The 20,907-nt window shown below is 36.1% G+C and overlaps 1 protein-coding gene across 2 annotated transcripts in view; it reads left to right on the plus strand.

Moving 5' to 3' along the window:
* mtgo (miles to go) overlaps positions 1 to 20,907 on the plus strand; it is a 466,045-nt gene that overhangs the window by 367,482 nt on the left and 77,656 nt on the right. The window contains exon 1 of one of the 2 annotated variants that reach the window (XM_069836313.1): positions 2,709 to 2,868. The exons of the other annotated variant lie outside the window; for it this stretch is intronic. Coding sequence (XP_069692414.1) covers positions 2,806 to 2,868 — 63 coding nt within the window. The 5' untranslated portion in view covers positions 2,709 to 2,805. Of the gene's footprint in view, positions 1 to 2,708; positions 2,869 to 20,907 lie in introns of those variants that run through there. 2 annotated transcript variants of the gene reach the window in all.

Genomic DNA, 20,907 nt, shown 5'->3' on the forward strand with positions numbered 1-20,907 from the left:
AAGTTTCACAACCATACAGAACAACCGGTAATATAACTGTTTTATAAATTCTAACTTTCAGATTTTTTGACAGCAGACTAGATGACAAAAGCTTCTCAACCGAATAATAACAGGCATTTCCCATATTTATTCTGCGTTTAATTTCCTCCCGAATGTCATTTATATTTGTTACTGTTGCTCCAAGATATTTGAATTTTTCCACCCCTTCGAAGGATAAATCTCCAATTTTTATATTTCCATTTCGTACAATATTCTGGTCACGAGACATAATCATATACTTTGTCTTTTCAGTAGTAATGTTTTATATCTTTATTTGTCCACACCTGTGGAGTAACGGTCAGCGCGTCTGGCTGCGAAACCAGGTGGCCCGGGTTCGAATCCCGGTCGGGCCAAGTTACCTGGTTGAGGTTTTTTCCGGGGTTTTCCCTCAACCCAATACGAGCAAATGCTGGGTAACTTTCGGTGCTGGACCCCGGACTCATCTCACCGGCATTATAACCTTCATATCATTCAGACGCTAAATAACCTAGATGTTGATACAGCGTCGTAAAATAACCCAATAAAAAAATAAAAAATATATATATATCTTTAATTTCATCAACAATTCAAAAAGACCACTTCACAACTTTTCCAAAACAAAAAAATCGGGGTGTGGTTGCTGTTCATTGTTGGTTAATGTTAGTGTTTTGTTTAATTTCATGACCTACTCTACATGATTGTAGTTATAAGATGGAACGGATCAGTCAGTAATTATTGTGAGAAAGACAATGGACTGTTTTCATGATGGAATGGGACTTTTTTGGGCTGTGAATGGTTCTCATTTTGAGCATCTGTTGTAAAGTTTAGTTAGTGATAGTGTTTTGCTTAGTTTTACAGCCTATTGAACATGATTTTACATACTTATTTATCTCAAGTTTAAAGATCACGAAACAAGTTTAATAAATAATGGGCCCATGCCACATTCCTGTTGATTTTTAGTTTCTTAAATAATTCGACAGATTTTGCCATTAGGACCTCTTTTATGAACTTCCAGTCTTGTGGCATGTGTCTACCGGATATGGTAAGCATTTATAAATGCCTCTTCTTTACTTGAAAAGAGAGAATCTCAGTGGAATAAATGCTTCTGCTACAAAATTTAGCTTTTTGTGGCATGGGCCCCTTTTCCACTGAGCCCCTCAAATAGTTAAAAGACACGAAACGGGTGTAAATTTCTATTCATTCATATGTAAAATTTAATGGAGACTCGGAATATGTAAATCTTAAAATAGGGTACCATTCAAAGAAATAAAGTTTACTGTCACACTCTGTATCCCTGAGTAACTTTTTTCGAACACTGGCATCATATTGTATGATTTATCTCCAACAGCTTTTGTATAAAACTTTTTCATTTTTTTATTATTTAACGTATAGTAGAGTTCGTATAGGTCAGTTTCTGTCAGATGCGTTTCCAGTTCACTGTGGACTAAACCAAGGAGATGCACTATCACCTTTACTTTTTAACTTTGCTCTAGAGTATGCCATTAGGAAAGTCCAGGATAACAGAGAGGGTTTGGAATTGAACGGGTTACATCAGCTGCTTGTCTATGCGGATGACGTGAATATGTTAGGAGAAAATCCACAAACGATTAAGGAAAACACGGGAATTTTACTTGAAGCAAGTAAAGAGATAGGTTTGGAAGTAAATCCCGAAAAGACAAAGTATATGATTATGTCTCGTGACGAGAATATTATACGAAATGTAAATATAAAAATTGGAAATTTATCTTTTGAAGAGGTGGAGAAGTTCAAATATCTTGGAGCAACAGTAACAAATATAAATGATACTCGGGAGGAAATTAAACACAGAATAAATATGGGAAATGCCTGTTATTATTCGGTTGAGAAGCTGTTATCATCCAGTCTGCTGTCAAAAAATCTGAAAGTTAGAATTTATAAAACAGTTATATTACCGGTTGTTCTTTATGGTTGTGAAACTTGGACTCTCACTTTGAGAGAGGAACATAGGTTAAGGGTGTTTGAGAATAAGGTGCTTAGGAAAATATTTGGGGCTAAGGGGGATGAAGTTGCAGGGGAATGGAGAAAGTTACACAACACAGAACTGCACGCATTGTATTCTTCACCTGACATAATTAGGAACATTAAATCCAGACGTTTGAGATAGGCAGGGCATGTAGCACGTATGGGCGAATCCAGAAATGCATATAGAGTATTAGTTGGGAGGCCGGAGGGAAAAAGACCTTTAGGGAGGCCTAGATGTAGATGGGAGGATAATATTAAAATGGATTTGAGGGAGGTGGGATATGATGATAGAGACTGGATTAATCTTGCTCAGGATAGGGACCGATGGCGGGCTTATGTGAGGGCGGCAATGAACCTCCGGGTTCGTTAAAACCCAGTAAGTATTATTTAATTTAATACGTTATGAGTAATATTCCATACTTAATTAATAGTATGTGTAGATGTATACACATTACATACGCATTTAAATTATTGAGGGCCACAAATCATTGTTTACTACCCAAAATTAATTCGTACTGGGTTGTGCAAAAAGCGTAATGCATTAATTATGGCTGTGCACTATCGCTGTACGCTGTTCTTATTGCCAACGCAGAGTAGAGATTGAACTGTGAACGAAGAGGAGTAATGATTACAGTGGCGCCACGGTGGCGGTATGGAGAAATAGCACTTGCCAACATAGCAAGTGCCGAGCGGGGCTGGCTGTACAACATGATGGTCGTCGGAGCCGTACATCGCCAGTAATATTGGCCATATGGAAAGGATCGTTCTGCTGCGTGTCGGGGGAAAATGGCTTGCGATAGCAACACCGAACAGAAGAAAGAGAACACCGAAAAAATGACTCTGAAGGCGGTAAGATTTGATGCACCAGTCAATGCACTTCGTGGCACCATTAGATAGCGGGTAGAATTCGTCCCGAGCATTTGCGTAGTAATAGCACGCTGTCAGCGTTTCCAAAACTGGATCTATTACTACCGTCAGATTTATTTACAGTTGCTTCGAAGTATGTAACACACCCTCTCGGAAAGACTTAAGTATGCAACACAAACATTCTTTTAATATTTTTCCTTGTGATGTTGTTATTAAAATGAACGCGTTTTAATTGTAAGGGGTATCCAACATTCAAATATTATTTAGCGTGATACTTGTATAACTTTAAAGGACTTAGATGTGAGGTTAGAGAATCTGAACGTGAAGTTGTACACCTTGCCGTTAAGGTACATTGAATAACTTTGAATATTATATCGTGTAAAGATAGACATTATTACACAAGTGAAGATGTATGTAATATTTGTTAGTTTCTAAGTATGCACTCCATTATCTTATGTTTATTTATTTTATCTTTATATTTATTTGTAAATGAATATGATAATATTTGTCATAAACTCGTGTACAAATATAAGATAGTGGCCTTTCACATTAAATTTCTGCACGCAATACCACTACAGCTATCATTTGTTTTTATATATACTATTTCCTATAAGACCTTTATATGTTATATACGTACACCTAAAATTTAAAATTCATATAGGCCTAATTATCTCGCTTAAATCTTGACCAAAGTTCGTCAATATAAAAGTAATCAATATAAAATTAGTATCCTAGTCACTTCTTCAGTTTTTTGTTTCGTATCATCGTAATTTCCAGGCTCACTAAGCGGATTTTAGCACACTTATACACGTTTTCATATTGGGTTTGTACATAAATTCGTAGCGTTTTTGTTTCCCATGGCAACAGGACATTTGCAATGAATGAAAGTACAGAAAAACGCCACGCCAATCCAATATATTTATGTCCTCGTAGACTTAATCATTGATATCGCCACTACTCACATAGAGTTGTACAGTCCCTTCTTTTGCCTTTGTATTATTTTAATTAATATCGGTCTCCATTTGAAATAGCTGCCTTATTTATCATTATAACCTTGTTTATTTTAACATTTTAATCTGCTAATAGCTATAACTCATGATACTAAATTTATTCCCACATCATTTCTTTGAAATCAACACAACAGTAATTGTACCTCTTAGAATTTTCCAAACTGCATCGGCCTAAAACACATCATTTCAGCTCTTCTGTACTCCGGCTTCTAAGATTCTATGATTTCCGTTTTTTCTTCCCCTCCAGCGTCAGTATGCTATCTTAAACCCGTCACCCTTATTACTCCCCTATTCTTACCTATGTATAACACATACACATGTATTTACTAATTTTTTTGCATATTTATGTTTCGTTTCTTTATTTTACTTGAGGAATGTCTGTTGTATAGTAGCTATCCTTCGCTCTGAAACCAATTTTACGCCATTAATTAACATTTATTTATAAATGGGTGTTGCTCCATCTCTTGAGTTTACGTCTTTATTTTACATTTAGTTTTACATATTTTATTTATACCTACATCACCTTTTATTTTTATCAATTTAATTCTCGTTTTATGTTTGTTTATATTTATTTCATGTGTTGTATCTTCCGTTTATTTGTTGTATATATATATGTATTTTTAAGCTTGTGGGGTATTTCTTCTCTATTAATTAAATTATATTAATAGATTTATTTCTTTTATTCACTTCAGGTTTTACTCTCTACTGTTTGTCCATGTATTCCGTGTTCCAGGCGTTCTGGTAGCCCACATCCACGTTATTTAGGCACATGCTATGTATATACAGTACTGTGTATGAGGCTTCAATCAATAATGCTTAAATCTAGTCTTCTCAAGCCGCCGTGACTCTTCACTCCCGACTGAATACTTGTGTCTAACCTTATCTGATAAAGATTGTAATGCGAGTTGTTGATAATGACAACTGCAGCCCGATAAGTTGAGTTTGCACCGCGAACGGATGTGGGAACGTCATTGCTTGACTAACAAACCCTGACGACATTATTTTTATCCCCGCTTCCGGCAGGAAATTATTCGAAAATAGTTGCATATTTTTTATAACATTCCCAGCTGTGATAAAGAAATGGTTTGCTCCTCATTTTCAAGGTTTGCGCAGGGTAAATACTGGAAAGAAAAAGTGATCTACATACTAGGTTCAAAAAGTTCCCGAAATTTGCTAGCATCATAGAAACAACGTACCTTAAACACTATTCTACAGCATTCCCTTCAAAATAGTTGCCTTCCGCAACAACACACTTTTGCCAACGCGTGTAGAGTTCCTGGAAGCCATTTTGTGAAACCCGTCTTAGTGCTCTCGTCGCGTTTGCGATAACCTCTTCAGCATTGAATCTCCGTCCTTTCAGATGACTTTTCAGACGGGGAAACAGAAAGTAATCAGGTGGTGAGAGATCAGGAGAGTATGGTGGGTGATCCAAAGCAGTTATGTTGTGCCTGGCAAGAAAATTCTTTACAATAATTGCGCGATGAGGAGGTGCATTGTCATGCATAAGGAACCAGTTGTTTTCTACCCACTTTTCTGGACGTTTCCATCTCACTGCGTCCCAGAGGCGACGGAGGGTTTCTACGTACAATTCTTTCGTTACAGTACGACCTTCTGGAATGAACTCATGGTGCATGAGACCCTGAGAGTCGAAGAAAACTTCCAACATAACTTTGCTTTAAGTGTGCTTAAATGCGACAGGCTCATGTCAGTAGATTTACTGGCATGTGAAAGAACTCCTGCGGGACAAAATTCCGGCACATCCGGCGATGCTGATATAACCTCTGCAGTTGCGAGCGTCGTTAAATAAAACATAACATTTAAAATAACTTTGCCTTTGGAAGTGTCCCTAGGAAATTTTTGCTTCCGAGGAGATGTTTTCGATTTCCACTCAGATGACTGTCGTTTAGGGACTGGGTCGTACAAGTAGCACCAGTTTCATTTTGTTTAAGAAATCACCATCTTCATCAGCCATACTGATCATGTCCCCAGCAAAACACAGAACTTGATGTTTGTACTTTGCTCTGTGGACATAATTACAAAATGCGACGAACAAACAAAACACTATGATAAACAATTGCCTACAACTCAAAACCAATAATTGCCATTATCAGCAAACTTTAAGGAAATGACATCATGAATGTTACCAACAAAACAAATGTATAATATCCCTTGTTATATATTAATACGAAAAATGGTAGTAAAATTCCGGGAACTTTTTGAACCTAGTAGTATAAAGCGTACACTACTTACAAATAAAACAGGTACATTTCGTTCCACAATTTTCTCAACAAATGAATGCAGCCCTTTATTAAAATCTATAAAAATTGTAAAAACCGAGAATTGATGCTGAAAATACGAGTACCGTTCTTATCGTGTGTAGTATTTAAAGCAAAGATAATAAAACTTGCTCATATAATGTAATAAACCGCGAAATTGGCAATAACTCCGAAGTCCTGGAATTTTAAAACAATTTTTCCTTAAAAATAAAACCATTTAATGGGACTCCAGTGATAAGCAAATACAGTAATTAAGGAATTCTATGCCAAGACGTACCGCATACTCCAACAGTGTAACTGCAGGAATTTCCTTGGTGTTTCTTGCTTTTGTTTATTTATTGATGTATTTTATTTATTTAATTAATTTACCTATTTATTTATGTATTTACATATATGTACGTATTTGTGTATTTATTTACGTATTTACTTATTTATTTATTGTACCATTAAACATACATGCTGTGTCATTGAAGACCATTGCTTCCATGTCTGTTGAGTCAGTCTTGCCAACAGTGTCGAATTGTTTTAAGAACTGAGCTTCTACATGTGATTTTGTGCAAACATGTCAAAGAACCTATTGCTATTTTTCCTGGAATCTCTCCATATACGCCTAATGGCTAGTCTTCTTCTCTGGCTTTCTAGTGATGCATTTAGTATACATTCCAGGCGTATCCGTGATTCTAGATATCTTCTCCGTTTTCTATGTTCTGTGTGTTGCCTACATTCAGGGCAGTCCGGAAACTTGTTCATTACCCCTTGTATACTAAAGATGTATGTTGTATAAATGGCGGCTATTTGAACAGAAAGTAGTTCATGAACCGATCAGGATAAGAAGTGAGTGAAATAATAATTATTATAAAACGTCAAAATCAGTAAGATAAAAAATTACTTAATATGAGAAGATTTTTTAAGAAAAATGCATAATTAAATCAGTATAATTATTATAAAACTTAGCAAATCAATAAACTAAAAAAAAAGTTAATAACAGAAAATATGTTTTTCATCACTAGGTCTAGGATTTTGATGACCTATAAATCACGAAAAAAAAAGTCCTAAAAACAATGCATTTATGACCTAAAACTCTTTTTAAAAATGCCCTTAAAATGCCCTAAAAATTGATCTTACATAATTGGCTTAGTAGGAAAAGAGGTTTTGTAGTACTTAATATTTACACAAGTAATTAAATTAAATTTTACGTAATTTTTTCTAAGTAGTACACTTTAATTATTTTACCTGATGTAGTTTCCATGTATGATCGTTTACCTCTGCTTCGGCATGTGGACGTGAGGTCAGCAATCAGCTGGTCGGTCTTGGCATTTCATTGGCTTTAGCGCCATGGATTTATTTTACTTTTAGTTTCCATGTAGTCTACCACAAGGCCGCTCTTATCCTGAATTAGCAGGTATAGAGGAGTCTACATTGAAGGGGTGGTTGGACTGATGCATTACATGGGGCATACTACGCCAAAATGGCAATATTTGTGTAGAAAAACGATTAAAATATTATACAAAATAATGGGTATTAATGGACAAAATATGTAATGAAAATATCAAAGGAAATAAACGTTTTTTTTTTTACATTAATAATGGGGATTTATGGCCAAAATTAAATGAAAATGCCTAAAAAAAGGACCGAATGAAACAGTTGAAACAGGCAAAAAATGCAAAAAAAAAATGCCCTAACAAATATGTCTCAAAACACTCAGTTTATCACATAACATATAAATACTAAAGCAGCTATGTTTCTGGCTTACTAGAAAAAAGATGCAATTTCATCAAAATCCTAACCCTATTAATCACAGATCATATGAAGTTTTCCTATAGGAGATAATACGATGCAATAGTTTCCCGTTGCTTTCTACGTCTTGAATAAGGTAGATTATGAATAATTCTTTTATTGTTGGGTAACGACGTAATGAGAACATAGAAAACAAAATTACGTCGAGAAACGTACGGGAAATAATTCTACTTTATGTTGCAGTAATTTGTAAGATCTCAGACCTGAAAAGTCGCGATTTCTGCCGTTCGCGGCATTTCAGCGCAAGTTGGAAACAGTTCCGCTGCCATTCATGTCTTTTGCCGTAGTGGTGTTGAAATAGCCCCGCGTATGCTATTGAGCAGTCCCTGTTGGAGGGTTTCCCGGAAGGCTTTTTCGCGTAACTCGATTATTATTAGGAAACGTTTCGCGGAAGTGTTGTTGATCGTCGACCATTGTCAGCTGCGACACCTGTTGATATTCATTCCGAGTCCTGCCCTCCCCTCCCCTGCCACTCCTCCCTGCGTTACATGTAGCCAGATTATCTCTTTTCATTTCATACCGTGCCGTCCAATTTGTTGCAGTCGCCCATTTCCTTATACATAGAATTTTATTGATCACGCAAAAGTGTGAAGAAACATTATACGTAAAACAGAAATACAAATGCTTGATGTTGCCTTAAATTGTGAACAAGAAGGAAATAGTCTCCACGTATTTACTGTTATCACAAGGAAAGAACAGACTTCTGACTAGGTTTACCAGACGAAATGAATAACAGGACATTTTACGTGGGAATGAGATAGGTCAGGTTACTACGTCCTGCTTTTTGTGGAAAATCCTGTTTTCAATATTTTATATAAAGTATATTTACGGTCTTGCTAATAAAAACTCTTATATAGACGTTTAACTGCCTTATCCTACACAGCGAATAGCTTGTTTGTCTACATGTGCGGAGTAACGGTTAGCCCGGGTTGGAATCCCAGTCGGAGCAAGTTACCTAGTTGAGATTTTTTCCGGGGTTTTCCCTCAACTCAATACGAGCAAATTCTGGGTAGCTTTCGGTGCTGGACCTCGGACTCATTTCAACGGCATTATCACCTTCATATCATTCAGACTCTAAACAACCTGAGATGTTGATTCAAAGTCGTAAAATAACCCAATAAAAATAGTTCGTTTATAAGTCATGTGTAAATTCCAGACTAATAATCACTACATACGTCGTGTATAACAGTACAACTGTTACACAGCTACGTTATTCAAATTCAAATGTAACAATTTACATTTGAAATGGTACATATGAATAGATACCCGAAATGAGCATATGCTCGTGCTCGGGTACAGTCCAGTAGTCTACATAAATTTTACAGATATCAATAATAATGTTGATGTTAGAAATAATAGTAACAACAACAAAAATAATAATAATAATAATAATAATAATAATAATAATAATAATAATAATAATAATAATAGAATAACCGTACTTACTTACTGGCTTTTAAGGAACCCGGAGGTTCATTGCCGCCCTCACATAAGCCCGCCATTGGTCCCTATCCTGAGCAAGATTAATCCAGTCTCTGTCATCATATCCCACCTCCCTAAAGGTCTTTTTCCCTCCGGCCTCCCAACTAACACTCTATATGCATTTCTGGATTCGCCCATACGTGCTACATGCCCTGCCCATCTCAAACGTCTGGATTGAATGTTCCTAATTATGTCAGGTGAAGAATACAATGCGTGCAGTTCTGTGTTGTGTAACTTTCTCCATTCTCCTGTAACTTCATCCCTCTTAGCCCCAAATATTTTCCTAAGCACCTTATTCTCAAACGCCCTTAACCTATGTTCCTTTCTTAAAGTGAGAGTCCAAGTTTCACAACCATACAGAACAACCGGTAATATAACTGTTTTATAAATTCTAACTTTAAGATTTTTTGACAACAGACTGGATGATAAAAGCTTCTCAACCGAATAATAACCGACCGGGATTCCAACCCGGGCCACCTGGTTTCGTGGTCAGACGCGCTAACCATTACTCCGCATGTGTGGACAACAAGCTATTCGCTGTGTAGTATAAGGCAGTTAAACGTCTATATAAGAGTTTTTATTAGCAAGACCGTAAATATACTTTTAACATATGATTATGTCTCGTGACGGGAATGTTGTACGAAATGGAAATATAAAAATTGGAAATTTGTCTTTTGAAGAAGTGGAGAAGTTCAAAATCTTGGAGCAACAGTAACAAATATAAATGATACTCGGGAGGAAATTAAACACAGAATAAATATGGAAAATGCTTGTTATTATTCGGTTGAAAAGCTTTTATCATCCAGTCTGCTCTCAAAAAAGCTGATCGAATTTATAAAACAGTTATATTACCGGTTGTTCTGTATGGTTGTGAAACTTGGACTCTCACTTTGAGAGAGAAACAGAGGTTAAGAGTGTTCGAGAATAAGATGCTTAGGAAAATCTTTGGGACTAAAAGAATGAAGTCACAGGAGAATGGAGAAAGTTACACAACGCAGAACTGCACGCATTGTATTCTTCACCTGACATAATTAGGAACATCAAATCCAGACGTTGAAATGGGCAGGAGATAGTAGCACGTATGGGCGAATCCAGAAATGCACATGGAGTGTTAGTTGGGAGGCCGGAGGGAAAAGTACCTTTGGGGAGGTCGAGACGTAGATGGGAGGATAATATTAAAATAGATTTGTGGGAGGTGGGATATGATGATAGAGACTGGATTAATCTTGTTCAGGATAGGGATCGATGGCGACAATGAACCTCCGGATTCTCTAAAAGCTATAAGTAAGTATGTATTACTGTAATTGGATATACTTCCGGTGGCAGTGATATATAATATACAATAACATTACAATAATTACTGCAATAAATTACAATAGTTACAGCAATAAAATAACAATAATTATAGCAATAAAATGACAATAATTACTGCAATGAAATAACGTAGATAAAATAAAGATAAAATTAATTCGAACTGTAAATAAATAAATGCAATAAACGCAGGACTATAAATAAAGACTTGTACATAAGTCTACTATAAGCAAAATTAAATCTAACTTACAAGTAACATATTTCTATTAAACCCAACTGTTGTCAGGTTAAGTAATTACAAGTCACCTTAATTAATTACATAACTACTTAATTACATGTCACAACTTAGATAATTACACTCCAGCTACATATTACTATTAAATCTTAGCCTGATCTTTTTAACCTTTCCTTAAATGTATTGATCTTGTGAGGACCACCCTGAAAAATTGCCGCTGTTCCAGCTTTCAATCTACTATTGTGCGCTTAACAAAGGAAAATTTTGCCAAGTCTGTTCTTTGTTTTCTGCATTTAAACTTCCTAATACTGTATGATCAGCCCTGCCTAAGTATGATGGTGTCACAAATCTAATACCCTATTGATGTCGGTCTATGTTTTGTATCCCATTTGTGCCTTGAACAATGCGTTAAATCTGGTTTTTCGTCGCCTTGATTTGATAAATTCCCACCCTAAGCCTTTTATTATCTCTTCGCCATGTCCTTTCCCATTTTTACATAATTTTGTAGTGGATTAAACTAGACCACTTCATTACATCAGCTTAATAAATTAATTTTTGTATAAATAGGCCTATCTGTTATGTTCATTCACTTTTTAAATTTCCTTTGAAGTGAAAGTATTAATTGCGATTACAAAACATTATCGTAGCATGTAGATAAGATTGCCACAGCAAACGACTGTGTAAACACTTTTAATTTATACTGTACATATGATGGTGGATGCACTTATGAAATGGAATTTACGGGAGGAGGCACTATGACCCAGCACTGCGACCTCTTATGATCTGTTGCGCTAACCCTCAAGCTAGGCGCATTCCCAAATCCACACAGGCTGACTACACTAAAGTTCGCTGCGTACCCAGGTTCCGAGCAGGCAAACCTTCTCGTCCGTCGCAAGTAGGCGTTCGAGGAATGCTTTGAAATGATAACGAAATGAAGAAATGGTGACGGAATTACGTAGATGCCTAATATGGGAAAAGATGGAAGAACCCCGAGAAAAACCGCAACTGCGACCTTATCTGCCAGACGTTTCACTAGATTTTTCAGTGAAAAATCCCAGATCTGACGGGGCTCGAACCCGGGCAGCCTGTGTGACAGAATGGAGGTCTGACCACTCAGGCACCACAGTGGTTTAAATGCACTTAAGAATAAACATGTTTTTTTTTTCTTCGTTAGTGTAGATTATAATAAATATATGTACAATTTATATTGGGCTGCCGGGTAGCTCAGTTGGTAGAGCAGCTGGTTACGGACTGGAAGGTCATGGGTTCGATCCCAGGTGTGACAGGATTTTTTCTCGTTGCCAAACTTTCAGAACGGCCCCGAGGTTCACTCAGCCTCTTATAAAATTGAGTACCGGGTCTTTCCCGGGGGTAAAAGGCGGTCAGAGCGTGGTACCGACCACACCACCTCATTCTAGTGCCGAGGTCATGGAAAGCATGGGGCTCTACCTCCATGCCCCCCAAGTGCCGTCATGGCATGTTACGGGGATACCTTTACCTTTTTTACCTTTTATAATTTATATTATTTCTAAAATTCGTGCTCTGTGTTGACATAAATTTCACTCGTCTACTTACTGTAATCGGTTATTATTCTTGTATACTTACTTACAAATGGCTTTTAAGGAACCCGAAGGTTCATTGCCGCCCTCACATAAGCCCGCCATCGGTCCCTATCCTGTGCAAGATTAAGCCAGTCTCTATCATCATACCCCACCTCCCTCAAATCCATTTTAATATTATCCTCCCATCTACGTCTCGGCCTCCCTAAAGGTCTTTTTCCCTCCGGTCTCCCAACTAACACTCTATATGCATTTCTGGATTCGCCCATACGTGCTACATGCCCTGCCCATCTCAAACGTCTGGATTTCAAGTTCCTATTCTTGTATGCATAATATTATTCTGTGTTCTCGGCAACCCAGGATGCCTGGACAAACGATTTTTTGGAAATAAACTATGTGGAAAGCACCTGTTGTTCTTTGTTTACAGACGTACGTGTAGTCCGTTATGCTACTGGTTTGCGCTTTTATGGACGTTTAATCAAGTTATATAAATTTTTGATACCATTCACAACGTCGAGACCATGGAGGTACTTCAGTTCCAATCGTACCTTGCACTTAACAATAGTCCGTGAACTCTAGTTTAAGAAACAGTCTGATAAGCCATGATGTACTGACAAGTGACAAGTTGCGTCACGCACTTGAATCCTACACTTCATTGATTTAGACTTTACAGGCAATAAGTTTGGGGTCTCCCACTTGCGCTGGTTTTCGTGCTGGCACCGGGGGAGGGTCCTGTAGGGTGTTCGAATGAACAACACTCGGTATCGATCTTGTGCTCTCACGACCATCTCATGTTCTTGGAAATACCTGCAGTAAACCTGATACCGATTTTCTCCATGAAAATGTCTCGCTTTCTATTCGAAAGTCCGCGGTGGTCCTTATACAGTGTGTTAATTAAGTATGGAATATTGCTAATAGCTCTTTATATATCCATTTTATGAAAAAATTCCAAAAGCAAACGTTGTTGGAGATATCTAACTAAATCTTATGGCTGTGGTCTCACAAAAGTATTGATTCATGTATAGAGTGTGGCAAAAAATAACACTTTTTAAGTGGCACTCTATATTAAATTTTACATATTTGAAATCTCCATTCAATTTTACATATAGATAGAAGTTTGACATCAGCATAAATGATGAATACTTTCTTGTAAAATGTTATGGTTCTTTCAAGTGTTTTAATAATGTAACACAAAATAACTTGTTTCTTGAGCTTTTCTATGAAATTCAATCTAGACTCTAGAGCAGTGATGTCAAAGCACGCGCATTTTTCTAACCTTGACGTCGTGCGCGGGCAGCAAGCGCTAAGTATGGAAAGAGGAAGGGTTGTGTATATGAATAAGCAGCCTGTTGGATTAAGAAAACAGTGGTGCACAAACTCCAAACGGAACGTGAAATTTTATATCGTTATTTTTATATGGCTTCTTTCTGTTTGATATTATCTATATTGTCTGTAAAACAAAAGTACTAACACTGATTTCTTAATATTGCACTTGTGTTTTAAATCTTAATAACATAATAGAGAGTTAAGAAGGAATATTCACTTAAATTCCATAGTAGTATAATATTATACTCTATTAAGAGGATGAAACACATCATGCATAAAGAAAGTGATATTCCAAAGAAAGAGATTGAGTATGACATGATAAGTTGGAATTTATATTGATGATATCTTTACTTCTGTAAGGCTAATCAATAAACCAATCAAAACAATATTACAGTACAAAGCAAAGTTACCTAGGTACTGTATCTGTTTTAAGTGTAACTAATATTACATAACAAAACTCTTATCGCATTATGATTTTAAGGTTTATTTATTTATTTATTTAAATTCAAATATACAGAATAAAGAAATATAATTACAAAACAAACAAAGAGAAATACAAATAAAATAATACAAGCAATATAAAAGGAAGATACAGTAGTATTAACAAAATTTGAGACCGAATGAGCAGCGCTCGTGCTCGGTCGCAGTTCAGATATAATATTAAAATAATAATAATAATAATATAAATAAATAAGTAAAATAAAATAGGAACTAAAATATAATTACAGCGGCAATGCAATTATATAATATAATATTAACACTAGAGAAGAATAATATCGCACGTGAAAAGTAGGACTAATATATGTCAAAATTATAGAATACAAATATAATATAGGTTGATTAATTCATACACATAGACTATAAATTTATTTAATCAAATTGAAGATATTAAACACGTTTCTAATTTTCTTGTTATATGTTAGTGGGTTACATGTTAGAAGTTCTGGGTGTAATTTAGTTAAAGCATTGTACAACCGAGGGCCAAAATTTATGCTATTATGATATTTGTGAGCAACTTCCTATCATCAGAATATTAAATAATTTTCTCGAAATGTGCTGAAGCTATAGAGCTGACATTTTTACAACACATGGGCACGTATCTTTTGCTTATGATGTAACAGTAGTTGCTTTGTTATTTAATTTCCTTACAAACAATTTCCATGCGAATATTTTCAAAAATTTCAATACACTATCTTCAGTAATACGTATATACGGTATATTAGATTTACGAAAATATTCTGTAAGGCTACTAAATAAATAGGCCTATACCTGAAAATTTCACTTTTCTATACGAAAAGTTGAGATAATATTTCTTTTGAATAAAAAAATCAAACTTGTGAAAAAGGAGCATTAAAATTAAAATTTACATTCTTATAATGCACTTATACTTCTCAGGCAAATCTAAAAGTTAACATGGATACAGTTTTAATAAGTTCTCTTCCCTTTATCTATTGAATCAGTGCTGGCCATCCCTGAATATAGCTCGACCAAGCGGCATATACCACCTCTTTCGTCTGTCTCTTTCCTTTCCGCTGTAAAGCGCTCAGGCTCTCCTGGGCTCTAAAGCGCACGCTTGCTCCTGTGGGCATCAATTGACATGTCTGCTCTAGAGGATATTTCCATACGAAAGTAATTGAAAGCCATCACCTGCTAAAATAAGAGGATTGTGTACACTTTCTGTTTCGAGCAGTAAAAAGTATTAAGGTTTGTAAACATTTGCTCTTTGTTTGTGAATTTTTCCAAATAACATTTTACCTACGTTTAGTATATATTGTCTTAAGAACAGTTTTAAGGATACGTGTCGGAGTTATTTTTAAAGTTGTGTTATTAAGTTTAACTTGCGTAAGCCGCTCATTAAAAATTATTTAAATATTTATCATCATCTGTAATGAAGGACAGTTATTCGTGCGATAACGACGTTTTCTAAATTACGACTTTCGTACCTCGTAACCTTAGGTGCTCGTTTCGTACTCCATGTAATCTTAAGAATGCACGTACTTCTGACATAGAACACATCTTTCTCCATAGTAGGTGTGGGGGGATTTGGAATTGACTGTCGCATAAAATGCAACCCCCGTGTTATCCTCGTATTCCTGTTGTTCTCCTTGTTTTATTGTTTTTGTTTTCCCCCTTTTCTGCATGCCGTTCGTCAACCCTTCCGCGTAAAAATGCGAAGCCCTGTCTGTACTATAGCCTTTGCTTCATTATTATTATTATTATTATTATTATTATTATTATTACATTATTATTGTTATTACATTATTATTATTATTATTATTATTATTATTATTATTATTAAATCCCGAAAAGACAAAGTAGGCCTATATGATTACGTTTCGTGACGAGAATATTGTACGAAATGGAAATATAAAAATTGGAAATTTATCTTTTGAAGAGGTGGAGAAGTTCAAATATCTGGGAGCAACAGTAACAAATATAAATGATACTCGGGAGGAAATTGAACACAGAATAAATATGGGAAATGCCTGTTATTATTCGGTTGAGAAGCTTTTGTCATCTAGTCTGCTGTCCAAAAATCTTAAAGTTAGAATTTATAAAACAGTTATATTGCCGGTTGTTCTGTATGGTTGTGAAACTTGGACTCTCACTTTGAGAGAGGAACATAGGTTAAGGGTATTTGAGAATAAGGTGCTTAGGAAAATATTTAGGGCTAAGAGGGATGAAGTTACAGGAGAATGGAGAAAGTTACACAACACAGAACTGCACGCATTGTATTCTTCACCTGACATAGTTAGGAACATTAAATCCAGACGTTTGAGATGGGCAGGGCATGTAGCACGTATGGGCGAATTCAGAAATGCATATAGAGTGTTAGTTGGGAGGCCGGAGGGAAAAAGACCTTTAGGGAGGCCGAGACGTAGATGGGAAGATAATATTAAAATGGATTTGAGGGAGGTGGGATATGATGATAGAGACTGGATTAATCTATCTCAGGATAGGGACCGATGGCGGGCTTATGTGAGGGCGGCAATGAGCCTCCGGGTTCCTTGAAAGCCAGTAAGTAAGTATTAGTATTAGTTGAGAATAAGCCCATTTAGGACTTGTTTCCCTTTCTTTTTCGCCCATAGTTCTCTCATTCTTTGGCTGCGGGCTTCTTTTCTCTTTTCATTCCACGTTATTCCAGACTTTTTCTTCGGTTTTTTCTCTTTGTCAACTTGTCGTTAATGAACTTTGATTCCAAAGATCTCTCTGTTTAAGATGTCTTATTGTGTGATTCCTGGAAATTTTAAGTCTTTTTTTTTTTTATTTCGTCAGTCCATTTTATAGTATCTGTGCTTTACTCCTATTTTCATAAAATGCAACTATTTGTTTTGTGTGTCTGTCAAGATTCACTCTTTTGATGTGTCCGTAAAAGGAAAAACGTGTTAATTACTACATGGTTGAGTGGGAGAGAAGGTCTGATGGTCTTAAGGGGACACTCAACTATATTTTGGAACTTTTTTTCCTATTTGACCAACCTTTTTTTCAAATTTGGAGAAAAAGTTTAATATACACATGGAAAGTAACATGCAAAATCTCAGCTCATTAGATCCAATACCTTTCAAAATAAAAAAAAAAAAATATTTCAATTTTTAATCAATCAATAATTGAAATATCACTTTTAATTATTTAATTTTTTATTTTTTGGCTTTGTGCATTTGACTGTGACTTCTCAGTGAATAGGGGAAGAATTCTGTTTATTTGATTTAGTTCTGTTACGTAAATTAGTGTAAAAATTTAATTTTTTATTTCTATGAAATTAAATTTTAATTTTTTTTAATTATTAAAAAATTATAAATAGCTTCAAAAAGATAATATTGTAAAAGTGATACACAAAATGACACTTTTTCTTCAATTTTTAAGTTGAGTGTCCCCTTAACTCTACCAGGGAAAATAAAACATTATTATTATTATTATTATTATTATTATTATTATTATTATTATTATTATTATTATTATTATTACATCGTCATACTGATAATAAAAAAAAAAGAAATTTGTCCATAGCAGAAATTTCCACACTTGCTTGAATTCTTCTTGGGGCATGACATTCATGCCAGTCTTAATTAGGCTAATTAAAGTTTTATTGAAAGAATGGTATTATTGTTTTGCTATGCACTGTGAAGTCCAATTAAGTTACAGTAATTTTACGATCGGACATAAATTACTTATCAATCTGTATCATATAGTCTACCACATACTACAGTATATCAGTGTACTACACACTGTAATGCTTGTCATGACAGGCAGTGGTTACCTTTGTGTATTTCTCTCGTACAAGAATGGCGCTTCGTTTCGACATCCAAGTCTGAAATTTGCTGTACGTAGGAAATGCGGTGACGTAATTTGTTATGGTCTGCGTGCTGTAGAACAAATGAATGGAATGACACGAATCCTTCGTCTGCTGAGACGAGAACTAAATGTGCCGTGATGCTAAACAAAGCTGTGTAGAGCTTGTGAAACTGAAGAGAAGAACATGTCAGTTAATTTTTTTTTATTTTAGTAGGTTATTTTACGACGCTTTATCAACAGCTTTGGTTATTTAGCGTCTGAATGAGATGGTGATAATGCCGGTGAAATGAGTCCGGGGTCCAACACCGAAAGTTACCCAGCATTTGCTCATATTGGGTTGAGGGAAAACCCCGGATAAAACCTCAACCAGGTAACTTGTCCCGACCGGGAATCGAACCCGGGCCACCTGGTTTCGCTGCTAGACGTGCTAACCGTTACTCCACAGGCGTGGACTGTGTCATTTTAATACCTACAAAACTGTAAACCATTTTCTTGTATTCTAAAACGAATTTTAGCCTCCATGAGGCAAGGAAAAGTGACTTGTATTTACAGTAGAACCCCGACTATCCGTCACCCTATTAACCGATTGTTGAATTATCCGACTATCTTTCTCTTGCTTTTTTTTTTTTCTACGGACACATATACTGGGTGTTCATTTCAAAGTGTGTCATGACGTCACTGTTGTTGGGTCACCGATTTGGAGCGAGTTTCAGCTTATATGTTAGAGAAGTTGCCTATTATTGAAGGCGTTCTTCAATCTGAACTTGAGAACGTGTACGGTATAACTTGAACGTCGTAGCAACAGATGGGCGGTCTGTACGGCCTGTGTGCTACCATAACCTCTTTCGAACTGTGTTTTGCGCGGGCAAGTCGTACGCAGGGTATTTGTTATCATCGGTTGCGTACGGTAACATTCCACAACACAAATCAAATGCTCCGTGTCCATGTTGGCCTTCGAAGTTAATGTCAACAAATACGTAAGTAATCGTCTTAACCCTCTCGCCATATCCCGACAGTACTTATTTCCAAACAGTTCACATTCCTACCACTACCGGCGTTACCGTACGTATCGGTAAGTACTCTTCAGAATGAACGCCGTACTTGCTAGGCAACTTCTCTCGCATTTAGGTAATACGCCTCTGCGGAAGTGTAGGAAGATTGAATTCTCTAGGCTCATCGGCTAGCCACATGACAGCATACAGCGAGCCATGACACACTTTGAACTGAACACCCAGTATAGTCTGCCTTCTTCATGTGTATGAAGTACTACTATACGTTATATTACTCGTAGTACCAGTACGTATTTTTTCTAGAGTATGTTATTACAAACCTTGATACTTACACAGTATGATCTGCTGTTAGAGTTGCCGTACTATAGAATTTCTATATGAAATATATTCTACCAGTATCAAAAGAAAACGTGTTGTGCTAAGTACCGAAAAAACGGAAATAATTGAGTGGTTCGGGGAAAGAGGAACTGTGGCTCACCTCGCATCAGAGTACGAGATTGGTGTTACCACGATTTAATAAAAACCAACAGTGAAGTGTATAAATTATGTAAATCTACAACATGAGACCTGTATTATTCTTATGTTTCCGCTGACAGCCAATACAAGGTATTTCCTTGCACCTTAAAAACCCGTCGTTGACAACCAGACTTGAATGATGAACTTTTGATTCACTATCTAGCGTGTTAAACACAAGAACACGGAGTAAATTAAGAAATGCAAGTATTATTAATCTAATTTACGAAAAAAAAAAATACGGTACGGATTATCCAATTTCTTCGCTTAACCGTTCAGTCCATCCCCTTCATTACCACGGATAATAGAGGTTCTGCTGTACTTGTTAATGGGTCAAAAGGCCGCAGAAGAGGATTGCTAGGGGTGGGGTTGGCTCCGATTTTCCGATATACGCCACCGGTTGTGTTATCTGTAGGGACCGGATTTTTATGTAATTACATATTATATTGCTTTCAACCTAACTGTATGTAAATAACAAATCTTTGCGAATCTTGTAATTACCATTAATATATTGAAATTTGATACTACATATTTTTACATATTTACCCCACATTACATATTATGGCTTGGTATTACATAAATCTACACATTTAGGGGTTTTATTCATTTTAACTTCTCTAAAAAAAACTTCTGCTGGGGAAGTTTACAATTTGAAATACACGGATTTAAAAAGCCTTTTTACCTACACAAGAAAGGATATATTTCAATACGAAACATAACGTCATTAGTTCCAAAATGTAATAGAGGCACTCACTCCATACCGCCCACTGTAAATATGAGTGAACAAAAGGCAACCTTTCTCATACAACTACCTTGTATTGTAAAAATCACTCGGAAAGTGGGCGTTGCCTTCATGCGGTGGAGTGGGACGAGGACGACATGATTTGTCCCGAACTATAATCGTTCTGCACACGTCTTAACAAGACATTCCCATGCAATTTGCAATCCTAATCCTTCCAGGGAAAACCCGTGTCAAGTCTGGCATGAGCCGCAATAAAGTAGCCGACTTTTGAAAAGAAGTTGGAGTGAAGGAACAAACTGGAAAGATGTTCAAAGATTAAAATAAATAGCTTTTCAGGTTATTGCTTGACCTCTTTACTTTAAACTTAGTAGACCTATACGGAAATGGGATTTTCCGAGCAACTAGGAATTATGGTTCTCGGCTGGAATAATCCTACTCTTCTGAATGAGATAGGAATGTCATTTATC

This window comes from Periplaneta americana, chromosome 9, assembly GCF_040183065.1.
Source record: "Periplaneta americana isolate PAMFEO1 chromosome 9, P.americana_PAMFEO1_priV1, whole genome shotgun sequence".
NCBI classification, from domain to species: Eukaryota; Metazoa; Arthropoda; class Insecta; order Blattodea; family Blattidae; genus Periplaneta; species Periplaneta americana.